Here is a 20,589-nt window from a genome sequence, read left to right on the forward strand (position 1 = left end):
CACCGCGTCCGACCCCACTAGCTTTTAGATGTCTGTTTAGTCTCACTCATTTCTGTCTCCCGTCTGGACCATCTGCACCAGGGGCAGCCGGGTCCATGTTGGTCACAGGGACACACCCAGGGCCAGGCACACAGCACAGTGGGAAAATAGTGGCGGATTCAGTGAATGAGGGCTTTGAAAGGAAACTGCGTTCCCCCCACAACTTGCTGCACGTGTCTGTTTAGCCAACCTGTTCGGCACAGAGCTCCTGCCCCAACCCCTCCTCCTTCTGATGGTCAGGCCAGAGGCAGGCTTCCCAGCCCGTCAGAATGGCCACCCTGCAGGCTGTAACCCTTTATACAAAATAAAGCTCTCCTTTCCAAATTTATCATTGTAGGATTTTTTTGTTTTTCAGTCAACAGGGGCATGATCTTCCCCTCCAAGCAAGAAAGAAAAGATGCTTCTTTTGAATCTGACCAGTCTGAAAGGACAATGGTCCCTGGTTTCCACAACAAAACGCTCACCAAGGTCACCCAACTCAAAGACTCAAAGACCTTAAGCCCCTGTCCCATTCCAATCACGGACAGCAGAGAGCCCTAAACACGAACGAAAGCCCCAGCATGCCAGAGACCCAGACAAACAGAAATAAATTGGCATGGATGAAAAAGAGACTTGGAAGGGAGGAAAGCACATTGAAAACGAAAACGAAACTAGCAATATTCTTAGATAGAGCCTGTATTCATGAAACAAGAACAGGACACTATGAAAAAGAACACTCAGAAGAGAACAGCAACAGCTCTTGGAAATCAAAACCATGACAGCAGAAATGAAAAGCTGGATATGGGGCTGAAACATCAAGTTAGGGAGAGCTCTGTGAAAGCAGAGCAAAAATGAGCTAGAAAATAGGAAAAGAAAAGCTAAGAAATGTGGAATATTGGCCTGGGAAGCCCAAGGTATAAAAATTAGGAGTTCCAGAAAGGGTAAAGGGGAAAGTTGTTGGTAGGAAGACGTTGTTGGTAAAATAACTAATTTGTCCCAGAGACAAAGCATGAACTGCTAGGTTGGACGGAGCCAGTGAGTGCCCAGCGCAGTGGTGGGAAGTGAACCACCCACAGAAGGCACCCGCTCTGTGATTTCACAACACTTGGGAAAGCACCTCTACAACTTCTGGAAAGAAAATACCAGGCCATGAAGAAAAGATGAGGAACCGGAATGACAATGTCTCAGTGCCACGCTGGAACCAAAGGAAAGTGGAACAGGACTTCAGGATGCGTTAAGCAAACCAGCTGTAGCTTTAAAGTCCATATACGGCGATGTTTCCTTTTTTCAATTTTGATGGAGTCTCGCTCTGTTGCCCAGGCTGGAGTGCAGTGGTGCGATCTTGGCTCACTGCAACCTCCACCTCCCGGGTTCAAGCGATTCTCTTGCCTCAGCCTCCTGAGTAGCTGGGACTGCAGGTGCATGCCACCACACCCAGCTAGTTTTTATATTTTTAGTAGAAACAGGGTTTCACCATGTTGGCCAGGATGGTCTCAATCTCTTGACCTCGTGATCTGCCCACCTCGGCCTCCCAAAGTGCTGGGACTACAGGTGTGTGCCACCGCACCTGGCTAATTTTTGTATTTTTAGTAGAGACAGGGTTTCACCATGTTGGCCAGGCTGGTCTCTACCTCCTGACCTCAGGTGATCACCCTCCTCAGCCTCCCAAAGTGCTGAGACTACAAGCATGAGCCACTGTGCCCGGCCTGTTTTTCTTTTATAGTAGCCATCCCAACGGGTATGAGGTGGTATCTCATTGTGGCTAGACCACATAGGTAAGAATTTATGTGCGCGAGCCCCCCCAACCCCCCCCACGATGAAGCTGTAAGAAAATGGAGAGAATAATAACCCAAAACATCAGCACATGGCTGCCTTGGGGTAGACACGGGTGTCTTCTTAGCACTTTTTAGCCCACACATATGGAGAGAATAATGACTCAAAACGTCAGCACAAGGCTGCCTCGAGGTAGACACGGGTGTGGGTAACCCCCATATAGGGACCGAGGAATGACAGTTAAGCAGAACCCTGGCACAGTTAGGGCCTGAGGAATATCTCACTTTATAGTGTTACTACTCAGCTATTTCCTTTTATATAATCCTTTACATAATCATATAATAGTTTATAGAAATAGGGCTTGACGAATCCCTTTATATAATCCTCTACTTATAATCATATAATAGCTGATAGTATGAGTGCCTAAAGAATATTTCCCTACATATATACCTATAATTATATCTTAGTTCATAATCGGAGGAATGCCTAGAGGGGACACAATACAGAGCATGAATTAAGGAATTAGCAGCTTATAATCAGAGGAATGCCTAGAGCAGACACAGCGCAGAGCATGATTTAAGGGAAAACAGTTATACCAGGACAAGAACCCATGGCCCAGGAGGCAGCGTTCAGTATTGTAAAGATACCCGCTGTCTGGCAGGCTTGGGGCGAGAGCCACTCCTCCTGATAAGGAGTTGTAGGACCTTGCTCCAGTTCTTGGTGAAGGCTGCCCTCAGACCGGCAATCCACCTTGTGACTGTGAACTTTATCAGCTCTTGCTACTGTGCTGCTCGAAAAGCATCTTCCCACAGAACCCACTGGAAGCTGCCAGAAGGTGACAGTAACCCTGACAGCTCTGTCACTGCTCTGTGACTTAAAGCATCCTCCTATAAATCTTCTTAGAAGTACTTTGCCCATAGATAGAAGTATTGCACACTGCACCCTCTTCACTGCGCACGGCCCACCTTCAAACCTCGGTGACCTAACGGGGGTGGACCCCTTACTGCACACGGTCCTTGCCTTCATGGGAACGGGCCCCTTGCTGTGCACTGTCCACCTCCTGCCCTAGGTGACCTAATGGGGGTGGACCCCTTACTGCACACGGCCCTGGCCTTCATGGGAACGGGCCCCTTGCTGTGCACTGTCCACCTCCTGGCCTAGGTGACCTAATGGGGGTGGACCCCTTACTGCACACGGCCCTTGCCTTCATGGGAACGGGCCTCTTGCTGTGCACTGTCCACCTCCCGCCCTAGGTGACCTAATGGGGATGGGCCTCATGTTTTATTGCTCACGACCCTATCCCTATCCTTAGAGATGACTTCACTCACTGCCCCGCCCCCTAAGGTTACACAATAAATACTCAGGCTTCTGGACATTCGGGGCCTCGCCTGACTCCGCTGATAGATGGCGTGGCCCCCCGAGTCCAGCTGCGTTTTCCTTGTACTTCTGTGTCCTGTCTCTTTATTTCTCGGATCCTGCACCTCAGCACAGCACAAGGCTCACCCCACGACCCTGTGGGGCCCTCAGCCCTACAATGGGGTGTCTTCTTAGCGCTTTTTAGCCCACAAACATGTGCTCAGGCAGTCTTTTGGGGTGTTTTCTAACATTTCACAATTAAATAATGAGCAGTGGGTATTGGCAGGCACCATTTCCCGAAAATAGCATATGTAGAGAAAAACGCACAAACTCTAGTAATGAACCCTCCGAGCTTTCCCAAACCAGCCGGCTCTCTTCCCAACACCCCCGGTGTGCCCGAGGGCCTCGTCCCAACACCCCAGGTGTGCCCGAGGGCAGGGCTGACTGCGTGGCCCACCGGGGAGGCGGCTCTCCCGACCACCTGCTCTGCATCCCCAGGGCCCAGGGCCTGAGACGTTCCCAGGGGCCCAGCAAATGTGAGTGAGGGAGGGAGGGAGGAATGCGGGCTGCTTCCCGTCAACGCCCCGTTTGGGCTCGGCCTGAAGGCAGCCCGAGGGCCCCTGGGTGGCAGGAGGGCGGTGGCTGTGGCCAACGGCGAAGAGCCTCCGGAGAAGAGAAGCTGGGCCAGACCCGCCACCGGGGCCTCAGCACCGGCCAAGGGACGCCTCGGGCCAGCCCCGCTCCGGTCCCCGGCGCACCTGGAGGCCGCGGGGTGGGGGACAGCCCAGGACTCGCTGCCCGGGGCCCGCGTTCCAGGGCCCAGCTTTAGGAGCGCAGAGCGGAAAGGCGCCCCGGCGGGCCCAGACCCAGGATCCCCGCGCGCTCAGTCCAGGCAGGTCCTGCGAGGAGGCCCCGCGGCGAGGCCGGGCGTGCGCGGGGCGGGGCCGGGGCGGGGAAGGAGGCGGTGCCGAATGCGGGAGGGGCGGGGAGGGGCGTGCGCGGGGCGGGGAAAGGGCGGGGCGTGCGCGGGGCGGGGGAAAGGGCGGGGCAGGCGTGCGCGGGGCGGGGAAGGAGGCGGTGCCGAATGCGGGAGGGGCGGGGCAGGGCGTGCGCGGGGCGGGGAAAGGGCGGGGAAGGAGGCGGTGCCGAATGCGGGAGGGGCGGGGCGGGGACGGAGACGCGGCGCCGGCGGCGGGAGCGCGAGCTGAGTCCGGGTCTCGACTGCCGCCATGGCCGCGGTGGACCTGGAGAAGCTGCGGGCGTCGGGCGCGGGAAAGGCCATCGGCGTCCTGACCAGCGGCGGCGACGCGCAAGGTGGGCGGGGGTCCCGGCGCGTCGCGGTGCAGCGGGTGGCAGGCGCCCGGCCCCGGCCCCTCGGGAGCGCCCGCCGAGCCCTGGGACCCGGGTCTCCCTCCTTCCCCTCCCGGCCTCCCTCCTTCGCCGGCCTCCCGCTCCGGCCTCCCGCCCTGGGTCCAGTCCCCGGCTCCGGCCCGCGCGCTCTCAGGCCTACGTGCGGCCGGCCACGTTCTCCACCTCCGCCTGGGTCTTGGCGCCACCCGCGCCCTGCCCCGGGGGGTGTGTCCGACTCCGGGCCGCGGGGCAGGACCCCCGAGGATTCCTAGAGGCCACGCTGGGCGGTGGGCGCCAGTCCGGCCGCCCCAGAACCAGGCCCTTCCTGGTCCTGAAGCGACCTGGGGACCCGGTGCTTCCCGAGGGCCGGCGCCAGGCTGCGGGCTTCCGGGACCTCCCCTGGCTGCGCGGGGCGGGCTCACCCCGGGACCGCGCCTCCTCCTCCGGCCCTCGCGGCGCCTTCAGTGCGAGTCTAGCTGGCGAAGGCCGGTGGGGAGATGAGCTGCCTGGGCCTTGAGCGCAGAATCGCTGTCCCCCTTTTTGTAGGGGTCCTGGGGAGGCCCCAGGTCGTGGGGACTGGGACTTGGCCGGCGTGGGTGGGGGTGCGGCCTGGGGGGTGGTATGTTCTCGCAGTCTCCCTCCTGGAGGCCTGGTCCTGCCTGCTGTCGACCTCCAGTGTCTCTGGCCTGACATGTCCAGTGTGGCACCTGTGGCTCAGGACGCCACCTACCCTAACCCTCAGGAGGAGAGGGGAGAGGACTTAGGAGTCCAGAAGGGAGGTCCTGCGCTCGGGAGGGGCCCAGCCAGCAACCCCAGTCTGTGTTGCGGGGCTTGTTGTGTCTCCGTTAGGGTTCAGAAAATGGTTGAGAAAATGCAGACACACCCCCACCCAGCTTCAGGTACCTGACTCTCCTTTCCCTATCTGGAAGCCAGGAACAGGGAGGAGGAAGCAGGCCTTGACGGGGACCAAGCCAGGGAGGTGGGAGTGACCCACAGCTGTCTGAACTGCAGCCTTCGGAGGGGGCTCCTTCAGACCTGGCTGAGCTGGGCCTGTGGCGATGGCCGCCCGCCCTTCTCTGGGCTGTGGCAAGCGCAGGAGCTGCTGCTTGTTGCCGGCCACAGGCAGTGTCCTGGAGCGTGGCCTAGTGGGCTTGGACCCAGCTGGGAGAGGAGGCCCATGGCCTTGGAGGGTGAACTCAGGAAGCCCCATCCCATGAGAAGGGTCCAGGTCAGGAGGGCAGACACCGAAGCAGGGTTGACCCCCCGGCCCACCAGGCAGGTGCTTTCTTGGTGAGGCTGGTGAAGCCCCAAAGCCCACCCTGTGAATCCTGGAAACACAGAGGGTCCTCGACCTGCTTCTTTGTCCACAAAGAGGGGGATGCCAGCAGCAGAGGGTTGGGAAGGTTCAGAGCCCCCCTAAACAGACTAAACAGGAGGGGGGCCCACCGGAGATTGCTGAAAGGCCAGCTTGGCAGGTGGGTCTTGGGCCAGTTGGGAGGGGCACCCAGGGTGACAGACAGGCGGTTCTGGATGCTGGTGGAGGGTCTGGAGATGACAGGCCCCTCCTGGCCCCCTGGGTGGGCCGGCTAGCCGGCTGGGTGGGCCTCCCATCTCCGCCTGAGCTGGGGGTTCCCACTGGCCAGCCTGGCCCCACTGCCTGACATAGGGTGGGCGGGCTTCCTGGCTTCCTGGCTACAGCTGGGAGGGTGTCCATAGTGCACCTGCTGGCCGATCATGCCATCTCAGCTGGGCCTGTTCCTTCCTCTATAAATGTTCTCTTACCAAGCCTCGAGGCAGCTGCAGTGTCTCTGTGTGGGGCCTCCCACGCGTGGACAGGGAACAGGTGGTTTTCTGCGAGGGAGGAAGACTCCACACACTTTCCTAGTTCAGGGCTGGGGCTGATGTAGGGAGGATAATTGGGGGCCAGTAGGATGCGGGAGCTGGCATTCTGGGTGAGGACTATCAGGGGCCAGTAGGATGGGCCAGCTGGCATTCTGGGCAGGACCAGAGCCCTTCTGCCTCATGAGTTCTGAAAGGCAGTCTGCGGGGCTCTCCCTGGCCCCACTGCTGCTGCAGTGCAGCTCCCCGCGGTGGATGCTCCGTTTTCCTTCTCGAGCCTCCACTGCCTTCCAAGAAAGGCCGACGCTGGGCGAGGGAAACCCATGGCCTAGTGTGCCTTCTCTGTGCCCTCTGTGTCAGCTGGGCAGCAGGAGAGCGGGGACTGGGAGACGCTTTCTGCCCCGATGGGGAAGCCTGCGTTTGTTAGATGTGTGGGAACAGCCAGCCTCACCACTGCTGGTGTTGCCCAGTCCTGGGACTTCTCAGGCCTCGGTTTCCCCTTCTGTGAAGAGGGGTGTTGGGAACAAGACAGGCCACCTCGCAAGTTCCTTCCATCCAGCCCAGAAGTCCTGTCCTGTGTGGCTCTGGGTCATGCCCTTCCTGTTGGCCAGGGGTCCGTGCTGTCGAGCAGGGGAGGCATTGTTCAGGGACGTCTGTTGCACAGCAGCCTGTGTAAAGGTAGCTAGAAGACTTGAAACAGGCCGGGCACGGTGGCTCACGCCTATTATCCCAGCACTTTGGGAGGCCGAGGCAGGTGGATCACCTGAGGTCAGGAGTTTGAGACCAGCCTGGCCAACATGATGAAACCCCCTGTCTCTACTCAAAATACAAAAATTAGCCAGGTGTAGTGGCATGTGCCTGTAATCCCAGTTACTGGGGAGGCTGAGACAGGAGAATCGCTTGAACCTGGGAGGCAGAGGTGGCAGTGAGCTGAGATCGAGCCACTGCACTCCAGCCTGGGTGACAGAGCGAGATTCTGTCTTAAAAAAAAACAAAAGAACTTGAAATAAAAAACAGCCCAGCCTGCCTGTGCCCACCTTCATCTCGCCCTGGCCCTGGCACTTTTAAATCTCTGGGCCGTCTGTTGAGCGCCCCCTCCCTGGCCCTGCAGAATACGGCGCCCTGCGTTTCCCTGGCTGGTGCGTTTGGATGTTGGTTTCCTGTCACTGCAGGTGAGGACTTAGCTCCCTGGCCTGCCACGCCTCCCCGACTTCTGTTCGCGTTTGGAGCCTTCAGGCTCATGCTTACATCCTTAGCTGATCATTAAACTTTGTGACTTTTGAGCCTGGAACCATTTCACGATCACTGCTTTCTTGCCTGGGAGCTAATGGTGAGGAAAGGTCACTGTGGGAACCAGCGCCCCAAACTCAGACATTGATTTCGTTCCAGCCTTTTTTCCTGGGCGGGGTGTCCGTCACCAGCTGGTAGGCAGCAGTGGGCTCACCGTCCCGCCTGCCCTCTGACTGTGGGTGCTGGAGACTGCTGCCTGGGGTTTATTTTGAGAAGGGAAAGCCGATTAAAGGGCCATTAAAGAGGCCTGTTGAAGATGACAGCTTCCAATGAGGTTACAGAAACCGCCCCTTCAGGCGGTAGCCCGTCCTGCTCTAGATACAGAGATTCCTATAACAAGCACTTTGTTCTGAGGGCTCAGCAAAGCTGGTTTTGGCAGCTTCATTGTCTCTGGGCGTCACAGCATGTTTTATTTTGTAGAGTGCCTGAAGACATTTGGAAGCCAGGGGGACAGTGCCAGTGTTACCCTGACCCTGGGGCCCCTTTGCTGTTCCCAGGCCATCTGACAAGCCCACCAGGCCGGCTGCTGAGGTGGCTGTGACCCTGGGCTGACCTGCCTGGAGGCACCCGGACTCCACCCGGAGCTGGGGAGACAGAGAGCCTTGTGGGTTGGATGGCGGACTGGGCGTGCTGCTCCTGCCCTCTCTCCTTGCCCTGCCAGAGCTGCTGCCTGCCAAGCTGGGCTTGGACCCATGCTGGGACCAGGTCCGAAGGGAGGGCGAGGGAGCCACGGAAGCTCCGGCAGGCTGTGGCTGAGCCGATCTTCACTGCCCCCAACTCCCGAGAGGGTGGGATCAGGGAGCCTGCAGTCGAAGCACCTCCTTGGACGCCCAGCCTCAGGCAGCAGGGCTCAGCTGTTCTGGGTGTTTCTGGCTGTTGAGTGCCTGGGATGCCCAGCTGTCTGGTGTGTGGGGGATGCTGGCTGGGCTCCCACCCGGTTTCAGCCGCAGCAGCCCCGCTGCCATCTGTATGTGGTTGTGAGGCAGGCATTGTTCCTTTAGAGACGGGGGTGCTTGCTCAAGTGGGGAAGCTGCCAGTGTGGGCAGCTCCGGCTGCCTGCAGGTTCTGTGCTCTGCCCGTCCTGATGTCTGTGCCCCTTCCTCCTAGATGCCTGTCGGGGCTCAGGATCCCCTGGCTCCTGGCTGTGGGGAGGGCTGCCTGCTGAGCCTGAGGATGGGTCTGGCTCTGCTGTCACCTGCTGGGCTCTGGAAGGTCCCTCACCCTCCCTCTGGGACTTCGGTGGGTCCCTGTAGTGTGGATGTGGGAGATGCCCAGGCTGCTGCGTGGGAACCCTGCACAGTGCACCAGTCTCTGGGGCTTCTCCAGGCTTGAGACCTTACCTCACATCTGCCCCCTCCCGCCACGCTGGAAAGTGGCCCGGAGGCTTGTGTAACCAGGGTGGAGGGTGAGAGTCCTCTGGGGGGTTCTCCAGGTTCAAGGGCGCTGCTGAGGCTCGGGCAGAGGCCTCAGCAAGTCAGCACCTTCGCCCTCTGTGAGTGCAAGGGCGTGGGAAGGCAGGCGCTTTTGAGGGGCACAAGGCTTGGGCCAGATGACCTGCATCTTAGGGATGGTGTCACGGTGCAGGTGCCTGGGGGGAGGCAGGAAGAGCAGGGCTGGTCCCAGAAGGAAGCCCAAGCTGGGCGCCGTCTGTGACCCAGCCCGGCCCTGCTCAGCGTGGGGCTGCTGGCCTGGGCTTCTTGCTTCCTCTCTGAGGATGGTGGTCTCTGGTGCCCCTTTTGTATGAAATCATGGCTGTCTTTTGAGATGGGGGCTCTCGGGAAGAAGGTGTGGGGTACGTCAGCACCAATGTTTCCTGTGTGCCACCTCCCCGTCAGTGTCGGCTTTGCAGGGCCCCCCTGCTGGGACGTGTTTCTTTCACTGTAGTCCCAGGAGCCCAGGATGAGGGGACAGGAAAGAGGAGGTGACTGCAGAGCCTGGTGATACCAGTGTCCTGTCCCGGCTGGGGGGGGTGAGGGTGCTTGAGGCCCTGGGGCAGGGCAGTGCTGTTCCCTGGGTGGCTGGGGCTGGAGGGGCTCTGTTCTCAGTCTCCCATCTCATGGCGGGGGTAAGAGCCTGTGCCCAGTTCAGTGAGCACTTTCCTCAGTGCCCAGGGGTGTTTCCTGGGCACCTCCACCCCAACGCCGTGGTCTGAACATGTGGGGCAGGGGCTGGTGTGGGAGGTGCTGCCCTCCTTTCCACCTGCCCGTTTTTACTGGTCTGTGGTAAAGGCCTGGCTCTGTGGCCTGTGAGGGTGTGGGCTCCGTAGCAGAGGTTGGGGCAGTGGGGCGTGGAGTTCAGGACGTGCGCACACGCCTGGTGGGCACGCCCCACGTGGAATGCTCCCAGTTTATCTCTGGGCGCCAGGACTCCAGGTGCTTGGAAGCTGACGCCTGGAGCCTTCTGGGTTCACCCGAAGCTCCACCCAGGGGCCCAGGGCTGTCTGCAAGAAGTTTCCTGGCCTGGTGCCTTCTGAGCTGGGGAGGGTGTCCAGGCCTCCCCCTGCCCTCTGAGCTGGGGAGGGTGTCCAGGCCTCCCCCTGCCCTCTGAGATGGGGAGGGTGTCCAGGCCTCCCCCTGCCCTCTGAGATGGGGAGGGTGTCCAGGCCTCCCCCTGCCCTCTGAGATGGGGGCAGAGTGTCCAGGCCTCCCCCTGCCCTCTGAGATGGGGGCAGAGTGTCCAGGCCTCCCCCTGCCCTCTGAGCTGGGGAGGGTGTCCAGGCCTCCCCCTGCCCTCTGAGATGGGGAGGGTGTCCAGGCCTCCCCCTGCCCTCTGAGATGGGGGCAGAGTGTCCAGGCCTCCCCCTGCCCTCTGAGATGGGGGCAGAGTGTCCAGGCCTCCCCCTGCCCTCTGAGATGGGGAGGGTGTCCAGGCCTCCCCCTGCCCTCTGAGCTGGGGAGGGTGTCCAGGCCTCCCCCTGCCCTCTGAGATGGGGAGGGTGTCCAGGCCTCCCCCTGCCCTCTGAGATGGGGAGGGTGTCCAGGCCTCCCCCTGCCCTCTGAGATGGGGGCAGAGTGTCCAGGCCTCCCCCTGCCCTCTGAGATGGGGGCAGAGTGTCCAGGCCTCCCCCTGCCCTCTGAGCTGGGGAGGGTGTCCAGGCCTCCCCCTGCCCTCTGAGATGGGGAGGGTGTCCAGGCCTCCCCCTGCCCTCTGAGATGGGGGCAGAGTGTCCAGGCCTCCCCCTGCCCTCTGAGATGGGGAGGGTGTCCAGGCCTCCCCCTGCCCTCTGAGATGGGGAGGGTGTCCAGGCCTCCCCATGCCCTCTGAGATGGGGGCAGAGTGTCCAGGCCTCCCCCTGCCCTCTGAGATGGGGAGGGTGTCCAGGCCTCCCCCTGCCCTCTGAGATGGGGAGGGTGTCCAGGCCTCCCCATGCCCTCTGAGATGGGGGCAGAGTGTCCAGGCCTTGCATCTCAGGTTGGACTGACAGGTCTGCCCTGACCTCTGCAGGCATGAATGCTGCTGTCCGGGCTGTGACGCGCATGGGCATTTATGTGGGTGCCAAAGTCTTCCTCATCTACGAGGTAAGGCCAAGGTGGGCTGTGTGTGTGCAGGGAGTGGGGCCTCCTGGGGTGTGGGCCGAGATGTGTTCTGTGTAGGTCCCCCTGGGAGGCTGGCTGGTCCTGGCTGGGGGAAGCTGACGGGTACATGGTCTTGGGGAGCGAGAGGGGGAGTGTGGGGACCAGCCAGAGGCACCAGTGGAAAGAAGAGAAGACCTGACACCCTGGGCTGGAGGCTCAGAGGCTGCAGGGGCTGAGCCTGGGGACAGGGAAGGAGCCGGGTGGAGACAGAGCCCAGGCCCTGCCTGCAGTGATGGCCGGTCAGCGTTCAACCAGGGGCCTCCATCTGGGGGTTGTTCGGACATGATCTGTGCCAGGGGCAGATCCCACTCACCACACACTTGCACACATGGGGCATTCACACACGGGCCACCGAGGTTCTCTGGCCTGTCCCTTCTGGTCTTGTGGTTTTCTGGTGGCCTTGTTATTTCGTTGCCACTTTTTACAAAAAATGTAGCTGTTTACATAAAATGTAGCAACTTCAGCTCTGCCTCCGGTGTTGAACCCCCCCTGCTCACTGCTCACCGCCCTGGGTCTCAGTTCCCTCACCTTGGCCCCAGGGAGCAGCCACCACCCAGCCCTCCCTCTACAGGGCTGTGTGAATGAATGAGTGAGCTGAGCTGTCTGTGCAGGCCCCTCTGCTCCCTGTGGCCACGCAGGGTAGTAGTGCTGGGGCCCTGACAGTATGGGATTAGGAAGTAGGTCTCAGAGCCCCAGGGAGCTGGGTGTGGGGAGAGCTGGGTGTGGGGGCAGCTGGCTGTGGGGGCAGCTGGGTGTGGGGGCAGCTGGGTGTCGGAGAGCTGGGTTTGGGGGCAGCTGGGTGTGGGGGAGCTGGGTGTCGGGGAGCTGTGTGTCGGGGAGCTGGATTTGGGGGAGCTGGGTGTCGGGGAGCTGGGTGTGGGGACCAAGGCCTCCAGGCAGGACGGGCTGTGTCCCTACAAGCCCCTCCCACGTCGGGCTGTGTCCCTACAAGCCCCTCCCACCACTTGCTCGACCTTCAGTTTCTTCTTCTAAGTGGCGACGGGGAGAAATTCGGGTTTTCCTGAACCCCCATACATTCGTGGTTGGGACAGACTCCTGCAGCAAAGGACAGAAAACAGGTCCACAGCGCAGGATGTGTCCTGGAAAATCAGGGAAGAGGTGCTGAGCCGTGCCTGGAGTCCTGGCTTCTGCAGAGCCCCAGCAGAGACCAGTGCGCTGGAGAAGCTGCGGGGCACAGGGCACAGTGTGGGGCTCTGGGAGGTGGGGAGGTAGGGGAGGGTGAGTTTAGGGAGGAAGGAAGGAAGTGGGGTGGGCGCAGGTCCTCGGGGCTGTCTCTGGGTGGGAAGAGTTGTGAGGGCATTTACGTCCTGTCCAGGCAGGAGCAGGAGGAGCCTTAGTCTGGGGATGCTCTGTCCTGCTTTTCTCTCGAGGGGAAGCAAGGCTGAGCGCCTCTCTGCTCCTGCTGCCTAGTGGGCTTAGCTCAGAAATGTCCACATCAAAGAGGCATCTTTGGAGGTGAGACATTCGCTGTAGGAGCCACGGGAAGACTTCCCCTCCGTCCTGTGAAGGTTCTTGGAAAAATCTACTTGGGAAAGGTGGATTACTAGGGAGAGGGTGCTGGTACTCACTGTGGACAGGCATGGGGAGGTGGGGCTGACCTGCCTCCTCCCAGGGGAAGGGGGCATGGGCAGCCTGGAGGATTCTAGGGATAGTAAGTGTTTTTCTTTTTTTTGAGACAGAGTCTCACTCTGCTGCTCAGGCTGGAGAGCATAGTGGCAAGATCTCAGTTCATTACCACCTCCGCCTCCCGGGTTTAAGCAATTCGCCTGCCTCAGCCTCCTGAGTAGCTGGGATTATAGGCACCCGCTACCATGCCCGGCTGATTTTTGTATTTTTGGTAGAGATGGGGTTTCACCATGTCGGCTGGGCGGGTCTTGAACTCCTGGCCTCTCCTTATTGACTTGCCTCTGCCTCCCAACTGCTGAGATTAGAGGCGTGAGCCACTGTGCCTGGCCGTCAATGATTTTTCGGGGATTCAGTGGGCTCGGACGGCATCTGTTGGCCCTGGTGACCACCTGCCCAGGTGTGTTGACAGACATGAGTCTTTCTTCCTGTGATGACCTCAGTGCTGGAAACGAAGGGAAGGGACTGACTGCCACCATGCTTTCCCCGGCAGCTGTGGGCTTTAGGCAGATGTGGGGGCTTCAGGGAGCAGCTGCATCCTGAGCTTGGAGGAGGTGGAGGGTCGAGTGGAGAGGCGGGAGGGGGAGGTTGGGGACACCTGCGCTGCGTCAGTTCACATCAGACTCTGCATTTTGGGTCTCATTTGAGCCCCAGCACTGGTTTCCTTCAACAGGGAGATCGATCCCTTCCTCTTGGGGCTGTCAGGGCAGAAAGAGGGTGGCCTTGCAGGTGAAAACCCTTCTCAATTCTGACACAAAGGAGGGCTTGGGACAGGCTGCTCTTAGCCTCCCAGGCAGAGCCCAGAGCGGGAAGTGTCCTGGGCCTGGAGCTGGGCCTGCAGCAGTGAGAGGAGGGGATGGGATGAGAGGGGAAGGAGGGGGAAGGTGAGCTGGGCCTGGGAGGACAGATACAGAGGCAAAGTGAGTGGAGGGGGGCAAACCTAGAGCTTCCAGAAGGTTCCAAGAGTAGGAGGAGGTTGTGTCTGTGAGGGATTCCAGCAGAACAGGCCCCTGGCCTTGTGGGGTCTGTGGGGACTGCTGGGCTGGCCATGCCTGCCCTCTTCACCCAGTGGGGCAGGAGCCTGGCTGGCGCCTGGGCTGCATGTTGGGTCCTGAGTTTTGCAGGCAGCTATGTGTGGTGCCTCCTGCTCAGATGGAGCTGTGGGTTTGGAATCATTTCCCAGTTTTCCTTGTGCCTGGCTGGGGTCTGGTACGACCAGAGGGGGCCAGGCTGGCCTGGCCTGAGCCAGAGGAAGTAGCTCTGTGGTCTCTCAGATCACCCCTGAGATGCGGCGGGGGCACCTGTCCCCCCAGCCCAGCTGGTGAGGGAGGGAGGCTGTCAGGCTGTGAGCCTGCCATGGCCAGGGTGGAGCCATTCTCGTGCCCCTCGGCATGCACTGTCCCTTGACCCGCTGCCCGGTTGAGGCACTTCCTCCTGGCCCCCAGAGCCCTGACACCTGGTTGGAGAGGAGGCCAAGGGAGGAGCAGAGGCACAGAGTGGAGCTGGCATCACCCCGGGCTGAGAGTGTCGCCTCCAGGGCTTCATCTTGCGGCCGAGAAGCTGCTGCTGTCATGAGGGGCTGGGGGCTGCACGGAGGAGGCCCCCCTTCTCCTCTCTGCACCCTTAGTGAAACAGTCATGAGAGCCCCTCTCCTTAAACAATGAGACGGCCAGCCGTGCGGCAGGAAACGGGCACGTGGCATGGAGGATGTGCAGGCGCCATCGGGGAAATCCCGAGCAGAACCGCACAAGAGGAGGGTCCACAGCCACGGGTGGAAGGCCCCGTGTGGCCAGCGTGGTAGGATGCAGAGCCTGGAGCCCTGCCTGGGGTGTGGCCGGCCCTACGGATGGTGGCCACTGGGTCCACTGGACCCAAGACCCCCCTCAGGTGGGGGCGTGGCTGAAACGGGCACACCGCTGCAGGGAGGTGTGTGTTCTCAGCTGCCCACTCTGGTGCGCACACGGGAGCCTGTGCTGTTCATGCGGTCGCCATACAGCAGGAGCCCGCGCCCTGCACCTCGCCGGTTGCACGTGCAGGAGGACTCCAGGGGGACAGAAGGAGCCAGACACAGAGGTCTCTGAGACGCCATTTCTGTGACACTCAGAGCAGGCAGACCTAGGCTGCACTACCAGGAGCCGGAGGGTGGGCTCTGCTGGGGGCTTTGGGGCTCTGGTCTTGCCTGTGTGGATCTGGGGGGTGAGGGAGCTCAGCCAGGCCCCTGCACCAAAGCGCTCAGGAGTCACACCCCGGACACAGACTCGCCGGCTGTGCAGAGGGTGTCTGGAGCCCCACGTGGGGTACCCGGTCCCCATTAACCCAGGCCCTGGGAGCGGTGGGGCCTCAGTCGGCAACCCCCACCCTGGCCTGCTTTTTGCTGATGGGGTGACAGTCCTGCTGCCGGCTGCCAGAGGGCTGCCTGTCTCATGCCTGCCCTGCTCTGATTTCAGGGATACGAGGGCCTCGTGGAGGGAGGTGAGAACATCAAGCAGGCCAACTGGCTGAGCGTCTCCAACATCATCCAGCTGGTGAGGCCGGGGAGCTTGGATGCATGCGTGCACACGGACTCACAGACAGATAGATACAGACACACAGACAGAGGTGTGCACACACAGACGCACACACAAACATGCACACAGATAGACATGCACACACACACAGACGCACACAGACATGCACACACACAGACGTGCACACAGACATGCACACACACACGCACAGATAACAGACAGACAGGCACACACACAGACATGTGCACACACACAGACACACACACCCCAGACACACAGAGAGAGACACATGCACACACGGACACAGAGACAGACATGTGAACACATAAACACACACAGACACACACCCATAGACGTGCACATACAGACAAACCCAGAGACAGACGCACACACACAGACACAGGGACAGACTCACGCATACACACAGACACACATACCCCCAGACACAGACACGCACACACAGACATACACACAGACATGTAAAGACAGACTTACACAGCAGCGTGCACACACACGTATACAGAGAAGGACACCCAGGGATCAACACATGCAGACAAATACAGAGATACACATGTAGGCACAGATGTACACACAGGTGCACATACAGAAACGTTACAGATACATGTACTTGGAGTCACACACACACATACCCCATCCCACAGGGTCTCAGGTTCAGGCCAGCTGTGTCATCCGCTACCATGGAGTGGTTGGGTCATAGGGTCAGGGGGCTGCCAGGGGCCAGGAAGGCCTGGAGATGTGGCTTTGCTGGGTTCTGGGGATGCCCCAGCAGAGGCTGGCAGTGAGGGCCGAGTGAGCGCACCTGGAGCTGCTGAGGCTCATGCCCTGGGGGCCCCAGCCAGTTCCCTGAGTTGGTGCCGGGCCTGCCTGTGCAGTGTGCATGCACGTGTGTGGGGGCCTGCGCATTCAGCGTGCGTGCACGTGTGTGGGGGCCTGCGTGTGCAGCGTGCATGCACGTGTGTGGGGGCCTGCGCATTCAGCGTGCGAGCACGTGTGTGGGGGCCTGCACGTGGAGCGTGCGTGCACGTGTGTGGGGGCCTGTGTGTGGAGCGTGTGTGCACGTGTGTGGGGGCCTGCCTGTGCAGTGTGCATGCACGTGTGTGGGGGCCTGCGTGTGCAGCGTGCATGCACGTGTGTGGGGGCCTGCGCATTCAGCGTGCGAGCACGTGTGTGGGGGCCTGCACGTGGAGCGTGCGTGCACGTGTGTGGGGGCCTGCGTGTGGAGCGTGTGTGCACGTGTGTGGGGGCCTGCGCGTGGAGAGTGTGTGCACGTGTGTGGGGGCCTGTGCGTTCAGCGTGCGTGCACGTGTGTGGGGGCCTGCGTGTGGAGAGTGCGTGCACGTGTGTGGGGGCCTGCGCGTTCAGCGTGCGTGCACGTGTGTGGGGGCCTGCGTGTGGAGCGTGTGTGCACGTGTGTGGGGGCCTGCGTGTGGAGCGTGCGTGCACGTGTGTGGGGGCCTGCGCGTTCAGCGTGCGTGCACGTGTGTGGGGGCCTGCGTGTGGAGAGTGCGTGCACGTGTGTGGGGGCCTGCGCGTTCAGCGTGCGTGCACGTGTGTGGGGGCCTGCGTGTGGAGCGTGCGTGCACGTGTGTGGGGGCCTGCGTGTGGAGAGTGTGTGCACGTGTGTGGGGGCCTGCGCATTCAGCGTGCGAGCACGTATGTGGGGGCCTGCACGTGGAGCGTGCGTGCACGTGTGTGGGGGCCTGCGTGTGGAGCGTGTGTGCACGTGTGTGGGGGCCTGCCTGTGCAGTGTGCATGCACGTGTGTGGGGGCCTGCGTGTGCAGCGTGCATGCACGTGTGTGGGGGCCTGTGCGTGGAGCGTGCGTGCACGTGTGTGGGGGCCTGCGCGTTCAGAGTGCGAGCACGTGCGTGGGGGCCTGCGTGTGGAGAGTGTGTGCACGTGTGTGGGGGCCTGCGTGTGGAGAGTGTGTGCACGTGTGTGGGGGCCTGCGTGTGGAGAGTGTGTGCACGTGTGTGGGGGCCTGCGCGTTCAGCGTGCGTGCACGTGTGTGTGGGCCTGCGTGTGGAGCGTGCGTGCACGTGTGTGGGGGCCTGCGCGTGGAGCGTGCGTGCACGTGTGTGGGGGCCTGCGCGTTCAGAGTGCGAGCACGTGTGTGGGGGCCTGCGTGTGGAGCGTGTGTGCACGTGTGTGGGGGCCTGCGTGTGGAGCGTGCGTGCACGTGTGTGGGGGCCTGCGTGTGGAGCATGCGTGCACGTGTGTGGGGGTCTGCGTGTGGAGTGTGTGTGCACGTGTGTGGGGGCCTGTGTGTGGAGTGTGTGTGCACGTGTGTGGGGGCCTGCGCGTGGAGAGTGCGTGGATGTGTGTACTGTGCTCTCTGTCTCCACGCCTTCCACTCCATTACCGTGGGCTTCCAGAGCCCAGAACCAGATGTCGTCCTCCTCTTTCCATCCAAGGAGTGAGGCACAGGGAGGTGGGGCCCCGTCAGGTTTCTGGAGATCCCCGGGCTTCTCCGTCTCCCTCTCAGGCCTGCCCATCCCCTTGCTGCCCAGTCCTGGGGTCCCTCTGCCGATCCACAGACCTGCCTGCTGCCGGCCGTCCCTCCTGAGGTTTCCGGCCTCTTCCTTGCAGGGTGGCACTGTCATTGGCAGCGCCCGATGCAAGGCCTTTACCACCCGGGAGGGCCGCCGGGCAGCGGCCTACAACCTGGTCCAGCGTGGCATCACCAACCTGTGCGTCATTGGCGGGGACGGCAGCCTCACAGGTGCCAACATCTTCCGCAGCGAGTGGGGTAGCCTGCTGGAGGAGCTGGTGGCGGAAGGTGGGTCTGCGCCCGGGCGCGCTGCAGGCCCCGGGGTTGTTTTGCCACTGCTGGCAGGTGTGGGAATGGGCAGGACAGAGGGAGGAGGGAGCCCTGGGTGCCCTGAGGCAGATGAGGGGCTGTGTGGCCACTGGCTGGGGAGGTGTGGTGCATGCCAGCCCAAGCCCGCACTTCTCCCGGAGAGGAGGTCAGTGTATAAGCCTGAGGGAGGGACCCGGGCAGTGCCTGGCCTGGTGGAGGCCGGCGTGGCTCACCCTGTGTGGCTCAGCTTTCATGGCTCACCCTGCGTGGCGCGGACAGGTCTCTGTGATTGATCCCAGAGAGATTCTGGACAGGCGCGGTAAAGCTCGCAGAATAAAGTTCTGGTAACAGGGGACACTGAGTCCTGAGGCTGCTGCTTGGAAAGTGGCCTCTTGGAGCCTTGTCTGTTTCATGTCTCTGTTGTGGGGGACCCTGAGGTGAGGCTGTGGCCTCTGCAGGGCACCCCACAGGTCCCTGTCTGCACTCAGCCCCAGCAGGTCCAGCCATGCTGCTGCACGGTTCAGGTGGGAGGAGGCTGAGCCTGGGACTCCGGGCCCTGCCAGGCTGCATGCCTGGGATGGGGAAGGGCGGCGGGAGAGGGGTCTCTGGCCCTGCGGTGGGGCCCCTGGAGCCTCAGCCAGACCCTCCCATTGCTCCTGGCCCAGGTAAGATCTCCGAGTCCACGGCCCGCACCTACTCGCACCTGAACATCGCCGGCCTGGTAGGCTCCATCGACAATGACTTCTGCGGCACCGACATGACCATCGGCACCGACTCGGCCCTGCACCGCATCATGGAGGTCATCGACGCCATCACCACCACCGCCCAGAGGTGAGCGAGGCTGGTGCCAGCGGGCGGCTGAGGGTCCCATCCTCCCGCTCGGTGCTGAGGCGGCCTCGGGTGATGGCCATTGGAAGGGCAGTGGACTCTGGTGGCCCCAGCATCCAGGCCATTCGCCTCAGCCCCCAGCTGGGGGGATGCACAGTGGGGTCTACGCCCACTCTGCCAGGCTGCCAGGGGCCTTTGTGTAGCCCCCTCTCTGGGGCAGCTGCTTGCCCTGGGGTGTGATGGAAGGAAGTCCTGGGCTGGGCTGGGCGAACGACCCTCAGCCTTGGAGCAGATCAGTCTAAACCAGCCCAATGGCTAGAAGGAGCCCAAGGTGTCTTAGCTGTGAGCCTGAGCAGCCCTGTTGTGAGAAGCAGCTGTCCTCTGTCTGCTTCTCCAGCTGCTGAGCCCCTTGGGCACCCCACAGGGCTGGCAGGGCTGTGTGGCTGACACTGATGCCTACTCCTGTCTATCTCCGCAGCCACCAGAGGACCTTTGTGCTGGAGGTGATGGGCCGGCACTGTGGGTGAGGAGGGGCTTCCCGGCCCGCTGGGGTGGGCTGGGTGCTGCTGGGGACCGCAGTGATGGGTGTGGCATTTTCTAGGGTTCAGTTAATACCACGGGTGTGAGAGAGCCAGGTGGGGGCCGGGAGAGATCGAGAAGCTTCGGCCCAGAGTCGGGCCTGCGGGGGGGTGGGGACGCTCCCCCCAGCGACTCCCTGCAGGGTCCTGAGCCGGCAGGTGCCCACCCCTCCAGGTACCTGGCGCTGGTGTCTGCACTGGCCTCGGGGGCCGACTGGCTCTTCATCCCTGAGTCCCCGCCTGAGGATGGCTGGGAGAACTTCATGTGCGAGAGGCTGGGTGAGGTGGGTGCTGTTGTCGACGGGGGCGCAGGTGTCTGGGGCCCTGGGGTTTGGGGACCAGCTTTGGCCAACTGATTTATCACTCATTGGTTTAACAGCAGCTGCAAGTGCCCCTCAGAGTGGGACATGTAGTCCGGCGCTACAGGCTTAACCTCCTCGAGGCACTTATGGTCCTGTCCCCAGTGGGCAGGAGGCGGAGAGGGTCACTCAGGCCGCTGTCCCAGGCTCAGTGTGGGGAGTGTGGTGAGGCTGCTTCCTGTCGGGGGACCACTGGGCCGGTGGGAGGTGGCTGGTTGTGAGGATGAGTGGCCCCAGTGAGGTCCAGATGGCGGGGCCCTGGGGTGGCGGGGCCAGGAGCTGGGCAGGTGGGGAGTAGGTTCTAAGTAGTCAGGGCCTGGGGGTGGGTTCTAAGCTGGGGATATGTGCCCAAAAGTGCCTGTAGCCACTGAATGGACAGGAGGTCCTGGAGGCAGGAGAGGGTGGGGAGGCTGCTGGGAGGCCGAGACCTGCTCTGGGAAAGGTGGGGGATGCTTGGCAGGGAGGGGTGTGCCTGGAGTGGGGTTGCCTGGAGTGCTACCCTCTGGTTCCCTTGGGGTAGGGTTGACACTCTGCCCTCTGGACCCTGAGACCCCTCAAATAGGGGCCCCTCAACTAGGCAGGCCGGCCCCTCTGTGGGCTGCGGTCAATGGTGGAGAAGAGGCGTGGACCACGCAGGCTGTCCTGGCCCACA

The 20,589-nt window shown here is 61.5% G+C and overlaps 1 protein-coding gene across 2 annotated transcripts in view; it reads left to right on the forward strand.

Annotated features, from left to right (window-relative positions):
- Positions 1-4,320: 4,320 nt before the first annotated feature.
- The window catches only part of PFKL (phosphofructokinase, liver type), a 30,060-nt gene continuing 13,791 nt past the window's right edge, over positions 4,321-20,589 (forward strand). Inside the window, exons 1-7 of one of the 2 annotated variants that reach the window (XM_035283083.3) lie at positions 4,321-4,461; positions 11,071-11,144; positions 15,293-15,370; positions 17,962-18,151; positions 18,838-19,003; positions 19,479-19,523; positions 19,754-19,862. In XM_035283083.3, the coding sequence (XP_035138974.1) occupies positions 4,377-4,461; positions 11,071-11,144; positions 15,293-15,370; positions 17,962-18,151; positions 18,838-19,003; positions 19,479-19,523; positions 19,754-19,862 (747 nt within the window). In that variant the 5' untranslated portion in view covers positions 4,321-4,376. The remainder of the gene's footprint in view (positions 4,462-11,070; positions 11,145-15,292; positions 15,371-17,961; positions 18,152-18,837; positions 19,004-19,478; positions 19,524-19,753; positions 19,863-20,589) is intronic. The other variant, XM_035283085.3, reaches the window with a different exon arrangement.

This window comes from Callithrix jacchus, chromosome 21 (genome assembly GCF_049354715.1).
Source record: "Callithrix jacchus isolate 240 chromosome 21, calJac240_pri, whole genome shotgun sequence".
Lineage (NCBI taxonomy): Eukaryota > Metazoa > Chordata > Mammalia > Primates > Cebidae > Callithrix > Callithrix jacchus.